Source organism: Diabrotica undecimpunctata, chromosome 5 (assembly GCF_040954645.1).
Source record: "Diabrotica undecimpunctata isolate CICGRU chromosome 5, icDiaUnde3, whole genome shotgun sequence".
In the NCBI taxonomy this organism is placed as follows: domain Eukaryota; kingdom Metazoa; phylum Arthropoda; class Insecta; order Coleoptera; family Chrysomelidae; genus Diabrotica; species Diabrotica undecimpunctata.
The window spans coordinates 22952807-22966338 of record NC_092807.1 but is presented as its reverse complement, the minus strand read 5'-3'; the positions used below and the strand labels follow the sequence as shown (position 1 = coordinate 22966338).

At 33.6% G+C, this 13532-nt stretch overlaps 1 protein-coding gene across 36 annotated transcripts in view; it reads left to right on the top strand.

Annotated features, from left to right (window-relative positions):
* shot (dystonin-like protein short stop) overlaps nucleotides 1-13532 on the top strand; it is a 733882-nt gene that overhangs the window by 629306 nt on the left and 91044 nt on the right. For 20 of the 36 annotated variants that reach the window (XM_072531672.1, XM_072531664.1, XM_072531657.1 and 17 more), the window contains 5 exons: nucleotides 798-952; nucleotides 1773-1784; nucleotides 7753-8111; nucleotides 8168-10175; nucleotides 12612-12680. In XM_072531672.1, the coding sequence (XP_072387773.1) occupies nucleotides 798-952; nucleotides 1773-1784; nucleotides 7753-8111; nucleotides 8168-10175; nucleotides 12612-12680 (2603 nt within the window). The remainder of the gene's footprint in view (nucleotides 1-797; nucleotides 953-1772; nucleotides 1785-7752; nucleotides 8112-8167; nucleotides 10176-12611; nucleotides 12681-13532) is intronic. The other 16 variants (XM_072531677.1, XM_072531671.1, XM_072531669.1 and 13 more) reach the window with 3 other exon arrangements.

The window sequence follows — 13532 nt, the reverse complement described above, 5'->3', positions numbered from 1 at the left end:
ACCTGGAATGTGCAATGGAGCCATAAAATTGTTAACATAATGTCACCAGTTTTCTAGCATAGCTAGAATGTATATTTTTGGCGAAGTCCATTGACCACAGATATTCCTTACATATTGCTTTAATTTTATTGTCATGTGGAGTTTTCACAACTTGCAATATTCTTTATAATTCACCTTTATATAACACCTTCTTCACTCTTTGCATTGATATACTATTTCGCCAAAACAAAAAGTATCTGGAGAGTGTCAGATTATGTTTCATTGTTAGTTAATTTACATAATTCCATGTCACATTTCTAAATTGGTTAACAGAAAGAAAATACTCAAAATTAGTTTAATAGTAACGTATGCGACGGGTTTGAAGCACTACAGTTTTCTGCCATCATCAGGTCCCCGATAAGGTTTCTTAACCGCTAAATGAGAAATTTCAGTTGTTACATCTTAAGTCATTAAGTATATATAGGTTTTATGAATATATTGCAAGTATACTTACATAAAGGTACAAGAAATGTGGTCAACGGTAGGCATACTAGTCGCTTAATTAAGCCAAGAGAGTGTTTATGGGGAATATACTTTTTGGCACATCGATGTGTGGAAATATATGAGGAGAAGATGCTGATGATTTTAAGTAAAAAATGTTTGTTGTGTGATATGAATGTAGTGTTGTTTTTATATATACGTGTATAGATTTATTTATTTTTTAATTACATATTTATTTATTTATGTATTTATTTATTTATGTTGTTTTATCTTCTTATATTTTTTATCACAGTACTTTTTTAATCCCCTTTTTTTAGAACCTTCTTGCATTCTTGACCCAAGCTGAAGGCAAATTCGAAAAACTAGGTCCACTCGGAACAGATATTGATGCCGTCAAAAAACAAATCGATCAATTAAAGAAATTCAAAGCTGAGGTTGATCCTCATATGGTCAAAGTTGAAGCTTTAAACAGGTAAAGATTATGTTTTTGTTATATTTTGATGTATTTTCTACCGGTGGGTCTTATACTCTATTTTCTTAACCTGTGCATTACCATAATGATTTAAGACATACTAGCAGAATTAATAGCGTTAAGAACAATGCTGAAAAACTCAAACTGGAATCCAAATATGGTTCGAGGAAAAAATAAGGTGTGACAAGGAATAGAATTTCAAGATATCCAATATTATTTTTACAAAATCTCTAAATGATGAGGACCAATATGATTTTTTGATGATAAAATGAGGAAATTATGCATTTGAAAATGGATATTCCATTGCACAAATATTTTATTCCCAACACCTGACTACGCAGAAATTATTTTTGTAATCATAATTGTCAATAAGAGTTGTTTTAAATTAAAATATAATATGCATAATAGATTTAAGACTAACGATATGTGCAGACATCGTTGACAGCTAGTTTGACACTGCTGATCACACTTGTAGCCGCAGAATGCGCATGCTCCTGCTATATGTTGTTGTTTGGTGTACTTATACATTAAACCTCGACGCTACTGTTTATACTTAATGCGATATATACGAATGTTAACCGTTAGCTTAGTTGGTTAGATGCATTACATGAAATATAATATTTAATAATTTTGAATTTGATTGTAAATGTGATAAGAGATCAACCAATCAGTGAGGGACAATATGATTCAAAAATCTTCGCAAAATAATATGGTTACTAAAATAAAATCATTATGGATCGTGCATAATTTGTATATATGTTATTCTATATTTGTATTAATTCTATTTTATTTTCTATTTTTCTGTACCCTTGGACTTCAGGAGTCTCGTAAGGCAAGAATATTTCAAATTCTATGCTATGCAGTTGTGATAACGCAAACGTTTTTGTATGCTTTATTTGTTTGTGCTTCAATATCTTTCATTGTTTTATGTAGCAAATTGTATAGCTGATCAACATTAAAGATATCGTACATTATGGTATACTTCATTCGCTGTTAAATACATGAAATTTATTTAGTCTTAAAAATTGTTACTATATAATCAAGATTTCATTTTGTAGGGTTACTACTCTCTTATTTTATTTTTGTTTAGCTGCCACACACTTCACTCCAGTCCATTTTACTGCATATTTAACTAACTGTTATTATCAGACATTCATCAGCCGTCGCCGGCAAAGTACATATCCATAAACATCCATAAAAAGAGCACTAATAAAGAGGGGCATTAAAACCTCACTAATACAATTGATTCAGCTAGAAAGCAGAATCTACTACTCGTATTGGGTTATACAGATAATAGCCAACTCAAGTTTATCGAAAAGTCTTACCAATATGTCTGTTACACACACTCGCGGTATTTATAGGCTTCCTTTAGCCACAATTAAAGATTAAAATAAGTTTATTGACGTTTCAATTTCCACTTCGGAAATCGTTCTCAAAATACGATTTTAAGAACGATTTCCGAAGTGGGAATTGAAACGTCAATAAACTTATTTTAACCTTTAATTGTGGCTTACTCCCAATAAAATAGTATCTGATTTAAAAGTCAAGAGGATTCGTAGTATTTTTAAGAGAGAAAAAACATAGTTTTTCGAATGTGAAAAATTGAACAGGGGTCTAAAACCGAAAATGATCATGGTCATATAAAACCATTATTAGGCCCATGGTCACATACGCATCACTCATATGGTGGCCAAAATTACAACAAACAATAGCTAACGCCAAGCTGCAAGCAGCTGTTAGCTTATCTGGTAATCACAGAAGCAGTGTCAACATGCCCCACTGCAGCTAGTAGAGTCGATGCTTAACCTTCCTCCCTTGCAGTTCTGCGTATGAAAGGAGGCAATAACCATCACTGCCTTAAAACTGCGACATATACAAACAATAAAACCTGGAGATAGATGGGCACTTAAAAATCTTAAAGAAATTATATTTTATTCTAAGGACAGGCCGACAGATGCCATGCCAGATAAATTGAAGTGGTCATAAAAAAAACCACCAAATGAGTGAAGAAGTTGAACCGAAACTGGAAGAAGGTTCACTCGTATGATATACAGATGGATCTAAGACAGATGAAAGGGCAGGAGTGGGAGTTCACTCAATCTTTCAGGCGCCCAACTATCTTTCAGGCAGAAATACATAGACATAAGTGCTCAAAAATGTCTTAACCGAGACACTTGTAGGACACAAGTCTTTATTTGGTCTGATAGCCAATCCGCTTAAAGGCTCTAAAGTCATTCATTTACTTGTCAGTAGAAAGTTGGTTTGTGACTGTAAACAATCCCTCAAAAAGCTGGTGAAACGCAACAAAGTAACTTTGATGTGGGTGCCAAGTCACAAGGGAATTGCACAAAATGAGGAAGTTGACTTCCTCAAAAAAACTTCGCAAAAGAAGGCCAGGGTCCATAACCCTTCTGTGGACTATCGAAAAGCCAAATCAGAAAGGAATTCCGGACCTGACAACTCGGTCAACTAAGATTACATTGGTTTAACACACCAGGACAAAGGCAAGCAAAATGGCTCATAAAAGTGTCGCCTACTGCTACAAACCGCCTTTTCGAAATGAATAAAAGAGATATCAAAATGGTCAGTTCCGCATCTGAGATATCATCTAAAAAATGGGCAAATCAGACGGTGAGAACTGTTGTTTCTGTGACAATGAAGAAGAAACGGCACAACTTATACTATGCAACTGCGTAGCACTGTTCTGTAAACGACTAAAATTCCTAGGAGAGATCAGTCTAGTAACCTAGTATAGGCATCCTAGAGTTCAACTAGATTAAGGTATGCACAAAAGATCTCTATAGGTCGAAGTGTGGTGAGGTTGCATGGCCTTAACTATCTCACATAATCTAAATCTAATATAATCGTACCCCAAACCAAAAGTGATGCGATCTAAAATATCTCCTACAACGATTCTAGCTAAGGGGATTGTTAAGGCGCGTACATTTGGCGAACTCATGTGGCCAAAGCCTTGCGACCAAATGCCATCGATAAATATGTACGCCCCAACAAACGAAAGCAAACGCATGTGTTTGTCTTCGCTAGAGTTCGCTCATGGGGCGGTACATCAAAGAAAATTGAAGAACGAATTCGTTTGGCTGTGTTTAGTGGGTACGCTTCCGAGTAAAAGCGCCGAACATCGTCGGGATTTTGTTTTGATTTTCTAATTTGCAATAATCGAGTGGACTAATTTTTCTTTTTTTTTCTTTAAAATTATTGATTTATATCGAAAGCGGGAAGTTTTATGGAATCCAGTGCATGAAACTTGTATATAAGTCACCAGTAGCTAAATATCGTAGGGTTAACATTAACCTTTCTGTTGGCGGTATCTTTTCTCTAAACTGAGTATCTTCTTTCGCGATTTTTGGACCAATTTCATTTAAGTAATAACCATTTAAAATCAGTAGACTTCATTCTACAACAATTTTGAAAAAGCCCGTATTCCATTCAGCTTTTAGATCATAAATAAGTCTGTCCCTCTATACCGGCTTCTGCTTTTGAACAATGATGTTGTTCACCACCGCCGTTTTCGTCGTTTTTTGGTGAGGTCTTTTACTGCTTCGGCCTCCACCTCACTAATAATAATATACAATGCACTTTTCCATAGACCAAATTTTCCATCGAACCTCGAAAACATCGAACAAATTCGGTCGAAGGGCTTCGGTCTCATGCGTTTGCCAGATGTGTACGCGTCTTCAAGTGATTTATTTATTCTCTGCGCAGTAGAAAGATGTGCCAATCGTTGGTCTATGTTTATTCAGAATATCGCGAATATTTTTACAAAACGAAGAAAAACGAATTGAAGAGCGAGGCAGTAATTAAAACGTCTTGGAAGCGGCACTTGACTTAATATAAACAAACTTCAAGAGTTTGTTTAGTCTTATATTTTAAATAGCAAAAAAGATAGGAACTATTTAGATTTGTATGATATACAGGGTAAAAAGAAAATGCTACAGTATTTTAGTGACATTCAAAACGGCGGATGGTAGCTATTTTGTAAAATTGTTTTAAATGGGATTTTGTATATGACAATTAATACCTTATTTTAAAGTTCTTTTCTAACTCAGTATGTTCCAAAATGTTGGTGCAATTCTCTTAGGCCGCTTTAAAATGGATACCACTGAATTGTGAGAATTATCTCTCAATAAAAGAATAACTCTTCCTTGTTTCTAGCAGTATATTGGGTGACAATAGAGACATGGTCTCTTTAAAATGATGTCATATATGTATAGTAATTTAGTAATAGTTTTGTAGGTATTGTTTTAATAAAAAAGTTTAACAAACGCTAGGAAAGCTCTCCCAATCATGAATTTGAAACAGCGAATGATGTATATAACATTTTTTCAACCAGCTCTACATTTATTATAATATTGAATCGAAATTTTACAAAATTTTAATTATTATCAGCAAGTATTTAAAAATAAATTAAGGAAATCCAGTTGATTATTTTTTTTGTTGGTTGTAAAAATAAGCTTTCTCTTCTTTCTTTAGGAGCATTTTCCAGGCTTATATTTGGCAAGCATAATTATATTCTGTTTTCTGTTGAATAATGTTTCCCACATTTTGTTATTTTCTAAAGTTTTTTCTTTTTTTAAAATTTTTTTTTTTGTTTCCGCATAAAGTTTTCAGTGTAAATAAACTCTTAATATCATTAGAATATCTACTCTGCTTTTATCAGTCTGACAGTGATTTCTTTATGCTTGAACATTTTCGCTTTACTAACAGTTTTCTAATCTATTTTAAGTTACTTTTGATTTCGCCTTCTGCTCAGCACTTTAATTATTTTATCTATCTATATAGGCTTATTTTTATTAAATTTTTACCTCTTTTACTTTAATTATTTACTCAACACCTATTAATCAGATAAATAAGCAATATTGTGTGGATTGTATTTAAAAAAAATTGTCCATTTTCTTCTCAGGTGATAGCGCGAACCCACTTTTGTAGGTAATCTTTCCATATCTCAAAAGTCGAAACTTTTTCTGATCATTACCAATTTAGCGAAATAACTGGATTTCACTTTTATGATGTTCTGATTTTTAGTACCAAAATTTGATAATTATGTAATCTGTTCTCAAAATATTTATAGGATATATATTTGCAATAAGTTTGGTTTAATCCATTTTCAAAAAGTTAAATGCATGATTTTTTTTTGAATCGAGAGATGAAAATGCATGTTTTTTCATCTAATGTTCCTTGAACTTCAGGAAGCTTTGCGGGCTTATTACTGCTGTTTCATTCCGCAAATGACTAATAGTTTCATACGATTTTTTGTATAATTTTACTATATCGGAGAAAATCAACAGTTCTTTGGTATAAATAAGAAGCATGCTTTTAAAGTAAGTGTTTTTAAGTTTCGAAATTTAACCACTGTTGCGTCACAACTATATATCTTAACCATTTGCGTTTCGCAGACGACATAGTACTAATAAGCACAGATAATCCATGAACTAAAATCAATGCTACAAGATTTAAATCACAAATCGAATCAAATATGATTAAAAATGAATTACGACAAAACAAAGATATTAAGCAACAGCCTAGAAAACATCACGATAGATAACATCAATATAGAAAAGGTAGAACAATTTATATATCTAGGACATGCAATTAAAAACGAAAAGGAAAATCAAACTCTAGAAATTAAAAGAAGACACAATTGTCATGATCTGCTTTTGGCAAGTTGAGTTTCATTGTTGACAGAGATGATATTTTTCTTTTGTTGTTATTTTTAAAGTAGCTTTTCATTAGCCTAAAATAAAATGAAATTTATTAAAAACAATTCGAACTAATATTTCCAACTATAAAACTTACTTTGTGAGTACCAAATCCTAATTTGTGGGCCTCTCGGTGACGTGTTGATCTAGAAACGTGTCTTCCAATAACGTCACTCCATAAAACGCTTAACTCCATATAATTTGCTCGTCGATTTTTCACTATAATGCGTCTTAATGCCCTTCGATCTGCTTCGGTTATTTTACTTTTTCGTACATTTCTAGGTTTTGTGACCACCGAACCTAGTTTTGTATCTTCTGATATTTTCTTATCGATAACTTTACATCGACCCAGTGTACAATCCACAAACGACAAAAAGCTTTGCAATACTACAAAATACATTTGACATTAATTGACAATATTATTGTTTTGATGTCATTTTTCCATAGCTACCTCTGGATTTAACGTAATTTTGAAAAAATCAACGTATGTTGACATAAGTGGCATAAAAACCATAAGGGCAATGTTTTAATGAATATTAATAAAAATGCCATATCAATTAACATGGGGACTTAAAAACTTGCAGAGTATAATTTGTTTATGGTAATCGACATAAACTGCAAATTCCATAGGTGGGCCGACTGATGTGGGAAGGGGCTCGTATCATAAATAAAGAGGTCCTATGAAGAAGTAATACCCCCAAAGATGGACAATAAACACCATTAAACGATTATTCTACACTAATATGAGGCGACAAATATAATGTCACTTAACGGGCAAAATTGAAAGATACAGATACAGAGGAACCCGGTGATACATACCTGATTTCAACACGCAAGAAAGGTCCCTACGCATTTTTCAACACGCAAGAAAATCACCCTACATAACGTACGGATACCAAAAGAATAACTTAATTTAAAATCATGCTTACTTTAAAAAACATTTTAAAATTGCTGGTAACTATTGGTCCTTGGTATTTTAAATATTTTTGTTTTTAATTTGCTTTGTACTGTTTATGCTTTTCGACAGCTTTTATGTATAACTTATTCGTGTCAGATATTAAAGTTTCCAATTTGTTTCTATAGGCAAGCTCAAGAACTCACAGAACGTACATCATCAGATCAAGCAGCCTCGATCAAAGAACCACTTTCAGCCGTCAACAGAAGGTGGGATGATCTTCTTAGAGGAATCGTTGAAAGGCAAAGGCAGCTTGAAAATGCCTTGTTGCGTTTGGGTCAATTCCAACACGCTCTTAACGAACTCCTCGTATGGATATCCAAGACTGATGCTACATTAGATGAGTTAAAACCCGTTGCGGGAGATCCACAAGTATTGGAAATCGAATTGGCTAAATTGAAGGTTTTGGTTAATGACATACAAGCCCATCAAACTAGTGTCGATACTCTTAATGATGCCGGTAGACAAATAATTGAAAGTGGTGAATGTAAGTACTAATTGTGAAATGAATATATTTTTATGTATAACCTATATTATTTATAGCTGATGAAGCAAGTGTTACCCAAGAAAAACTCAATACATTGAATACTCAGTGGCGTTCTCTAATGCAGAAAGCAGCCGATAGGCAAAGGGAACTTGAAGATGCGCTTACAGATGCTCAGAGATTTAATGCAGAGATTCAAGATCTTCTGTCTTGGTTAGGAGATGTCGACGGAATCATCACCGCCAGTAAACCGGTTGGAGGGTTACCTGAAACTGCATCAGAGCAACTGGAAAGGTTCATGGAAATATATAACGAAATAGAAGATAACAGACCTAAAGTTGAAACAGTGTTAGCGCAAGGTCAAGAATATTTGAAGAAAGCTGCTTCACCTGCTTCTAACTTACAACAGAATTTGCGTACATTAAAACAAAGATGGGATAGTGTCACTGCCAGAGCTAACGATAAGAAGATTAAATTAGAAATTGCTCTTAAAGAAGCTACAGAGTTCCACGAATCACTACAAGCATTCGTTGATTGGCTAACTAATGCAGAGAAACACCTTCAAAATGTGAAGCCCGTCTCTAGGGTTTTGGAAACTATTCAGAATCAAATAGAAGAACACAAAGTTTTCCAAAAAGATGTTAGTGCTCATAGAGAAATAATGCTTGCCTTAGATAAAAAGGGAACACATCTCAAGTATTTCAGTCAAAAACAAGATGTTATACTAATTAAAAATTTACTTATCAGCGTACAGCACAGATGGGAACGAGTAGCTTCCAAATCAACTGAAAGAACCAGAGCACTTGACTTGGGTTACAAAGAAGCCAAAGAGTTCCACGACTCTTGGACTTCCCTCATGAATTGGTTAGACGAAACTGAAGAATCTCTAGATGAACTTCAGTCTGAAGCCATCAGCAACGATCCTACTAAGATTAAGCAACGTCTAGCTAAACATCAAGAACTACAAAAAGCTCTATCTGGCAAACAGGGCACGTATGATAATGTAATGAAGACTGGTAAGCAGCTTAAAGACAAAGCTCCCAAACCTGACGAACCTACTCTTAAACATATGCTCTCAGAACTGAAGAGCAAATGGAATTCAGTTTGTCATAAGAGTGTTGACAGGCAACGCAAACTTGAAGAAGCTCTCTTATATTCAGGGCAGTTCAAAGACGCCATAGCAGCTTTAGTCCAATGGCTACAAAAAGCTGAAAAAGATCTTTCGAAAGACAGTCCTGTTCATGGTGATTTGGATACTGTTAACCATTTAGTAGATGCGCACAAAGCGTTTGAAAAAGAATTAGAAAAACGTAACGACCAAATGGAATCGGTTATTAAAAATGGTCAAGAGTTAGAAAGAACTGCGTCCAAAACTGATGCTATCCAGATTAGAGCCCAATTAAATGAACTGACTGAACTTTGGGAAACGGTAACGGACTTAACAAGAATCAGAGCAGATAAATTAAGAGACGCACTGAAAGAAGCCGAAAAACTTCATAGATCCGTTAACATGATCCTCGACTGGTTGTCCGAAGCCGAAATGAAATTGAGATTTGTTGGTAACCAACCCGAAGATGAAGCAACTGCTTACGAACAAGTGAAAGCGTTGGATCAATTTAGAGCTCAACTAAATGAAAAAGAAATCGAGAAAGATCAAACTCTTGAATTAGCCCACAGCATTCTTGCAAAGGCCCATTCAGATTCCATCAACGTTATCAAAAATTGGATTAAAGTTATTCAAACCAGATGGGAAGAAGTATCACAGTGGGCCCTTCAGCGTCACCAGAAACTGTCACAGCACTTACAGTCGCTCAGAGATATGGACGACACTTTGGAAGAACTTATCCAATGGCTCATGGGACTTGAAAACACTCTTATCGCTCTAAAGCGCGAAGAATTGCCTATGGACATTCCAGCTACAGAACAGCTTATTGCGGACCACAAAGAATTTATGGAGAATACGCAAAAGAGGCAAGCAGAAGTCGATAGGGTTTGTAAAGCCAAACAGGTTAAGCCTGTAGCTGGCGTTAAAGATCCTAAGAAATTCGTCAAAGGAAAAGGACAGATGTAAGTTTATTTCTGTGTTTAATAGTGATTTCATATCAAAATTTCATTAATACAACTTAATTTTGATAAGTTGTTTAGATTGTTACAATTTTTTTATTGCATGTTGTTTCTTTTTAGTTAGACAACAAATTTGTTTTTTTTTTATTTTATATCTATTTCAGATATTTAAAGTTGTAAAATGAATTATACTGTAGAAGTATCTAAAATCTTAGCATGAATTTGTTAGTTTGATAGCACAGAAAGCACTATATTTTGCTTTAAAACAAAACATAAAGTCATGAAAACAATATACACTTACACAGTACACCTAACCTTTTATAAGATTCATAACATTTCTTATTAAATGATTAACCGATATCTATCATACATTTAATTATGAAAATTTAATATACATTCAAATACAAAAAAACGCAACTGAAAAAAATTTGGTCAAATTCAAAGTATTTCAGTTTTTTTTTTATTTTTAGCCCTATTTTGATGATTTTTTTAGCACACTGTAAAAATTTATAAATTTATAAATTTATAAATTCGGTTGCAACCATGTGTTCTAAGTATTTTGTTTTTTTGTTTCATGTGAAAATATGGATTGGTTCATTTTTTGGAGCGAAATGACTTTGCCACCCACAATTTACGACTTTTCCTATTATTACCATTATCTTTTGTATTAATTTGTAATACGAAGATGGGGGCTTTGGTGAATGATACCGAAGGAATGTCATATCGACATCCCAGAAGCACTGTATTTAAATAATAATTAAAAGCAACGACATGATCTTGGTTTTAATGAACAATGATAACAATAACAGAACATAAAAAAAAACAACTTAAATGCAACTTAACCCAAGTACGCGAATAACAAAGAAAAACTACTAAAAAATAACAATACTTTGTATTGTCTCCCCTAGCCTCTACTACTGCCTGTACACTTCGGCTCATGCTGTCTATGAGGTTGCGAATATCATCTTGCTGGATGTTTTGCCATTCTTATTCTAGAGACAAGCGAAGTTCGTTAATTGAGGCTGGTGCGACTTTGTGACCTCCAATATTTGTACCAAGCATGTCAAAAACGTGCTCTATTGGGTCAGATCTGGTGAACACGCTGGCCAGTTCATTTTATTAATACCAACTTCCTCTAAATATTGCATGACACACATTGCAGAGTGGGCTCGCACATTATCTTGCGCCAAAATATTGAGAAAAGGGTACTACGTGATTCGCTAAAATTTCCTCAATATACCGGTGTGCAGTCAACGAACCCTCAATAAATACCAATTCAGTGTGCGCCTCTCAGGATATTCCTGCCCATACCATCACCGAACCTACATGGCTAACGCGGGGACTGAAAGCGCACTCCGCAAATATCTCTCTCCAATTCGAGTGAAGACAGTATATTGACTCATCCGTAAAAAGAACATTTCTCCATTGTCCTAAATTCCAATGTAAATGTTCACTGGAAAATTGTAATTTGGGCCCATTTGAAATTATTCCACAGGATGTTTCAAAGTTAGGATGATAAAACCACGTTTTAATTAACTCCGTAAAATAAGTCAAATATAAAATTTTATCAAAAGACTGACTATAGTAGTTGGCTGTATACCATCGTTTAAAAAAACATACAGAAGTTAAAACACTTCACCATTGTATTTAGGTATATAAAAAACATGTAGTTAAAACTTTTACAAGTCTCGTCAAAATTTATACAGTAGCATAACGTTTTCGATCTAATCAGATCATCTTCAGTGCCTTATGTAGTTGAAGCTAACAATGAATTTGTGGCTATGACATCCATATATGGGTTTACATCTTTCCAAAATTAAATTATATGGTGACTGTAGGTCGATAACATTGCATAAAATTTAATACTTGAGGAGGTACATGTCTCCCTGCTCGGTTTTTAACACACCCGGTTTTTGTTTTAACTACATGTTTTTTATATACCTAAATACAATGGTGAAGTGTTTTAACTTCTGTATGTTTTTTTATTTATAAATTTATAGACAGTGTGCTAAAAAAATCATCAAAATAAGGCCAAAAATAAAAAAATTGAAATACTTTGCAGACTAGTCACGCTACGCAGCGACATCTATTGTTGATAACAGAAAGTAAACCACAAAATGTGTGTCTTTATCTTCAAAAACTAATCTCTGTAATTCGTTTTATAGAATTTTTTATTTATAATCCGTAACTCGTTTTATTTGTGGTAGGTAGGTATTTTGGAAATAAAAATGTCATTACTCAACATCACAGTATCAAATATTCTAGTTAAATAAATTTAAAATCAACAGAATGTAGCAAATGTTATGAATCTAAATTTATTGAATTGTTGCTTTCATTTATTTGTTTTGTGTTGCATGATTTTCATTCTTACACGTTTTTGTTTTTTTTCTTTGTGTGTTCGTTCTCTTCATCCTGTCATCTGTCATCCTGTCAAATCAGTCGTGGTTCTCAGCTTGACATTCATGATTCCACGCAAGACATCTACGGCGCACTTGGTCGCAAGCAAAGGTATGTTTCGCATTTTCTTTCTCTTTATAATGCTTAAAAATTATTTACACCTTTTTATTTTATTTGCAATGTTTTAACACAAAGAATATATAGAATAGACACTTTAAACGCAGTAAAAAAGGTTGATAAACGCCATATATAGACACGATACAAATTTGAAAAGAATTTACTTACATTAATTATTAGAAGTCATTGATACAATAAATTTGACAAATTCCAATGGTTTGAAGTTTGACCCAGTGTCGACGAAACATGTGGAAACTCTATAACTACACGTTGTTACAACATTAGTTTTCTTTAAGTGGAAAATAGAAGAGAATAGTCTATAAACTTCTAATTGTTAAATCAAATTATTTAACATGACCTACTGCCATATTTATGTTAATTTAAGAGATCCATTCAATAATAAGCATTGCAGCTCTAAAGCTGTGGAGTTGAAACCCATGAGAAGCGAAATAAATGAAATATCATAAAAGATAAGGCTGCAAATGAATGTAAACAAAACAAAAATATTAAACAATATTCTGAAGAATATGATCATACACTTTATCAAGGTAAGGAAAACCAAAGTGCTAATGTTGCTTAGAGGGTTCAATTTACCAATCTAAGGATTGGTAAATGCCTATCAGCCTTAAAATAAAAGTCTATGATAGCTGCCTATTACCACTAACTACTTATGATTTAGAAATTATTAACAAAAGAAGGTAGCAGAAAAACTCGGAGATCAATGTAACGTTAAAAATAACCTTAATATACAGAATAAGGTATTCAGACATTGCAAACAGAAAAAATTTCTGTTCTTACCTCGAACACATAGCCGGGTAAAACGTGGTCAGATGGATGATAAAATAA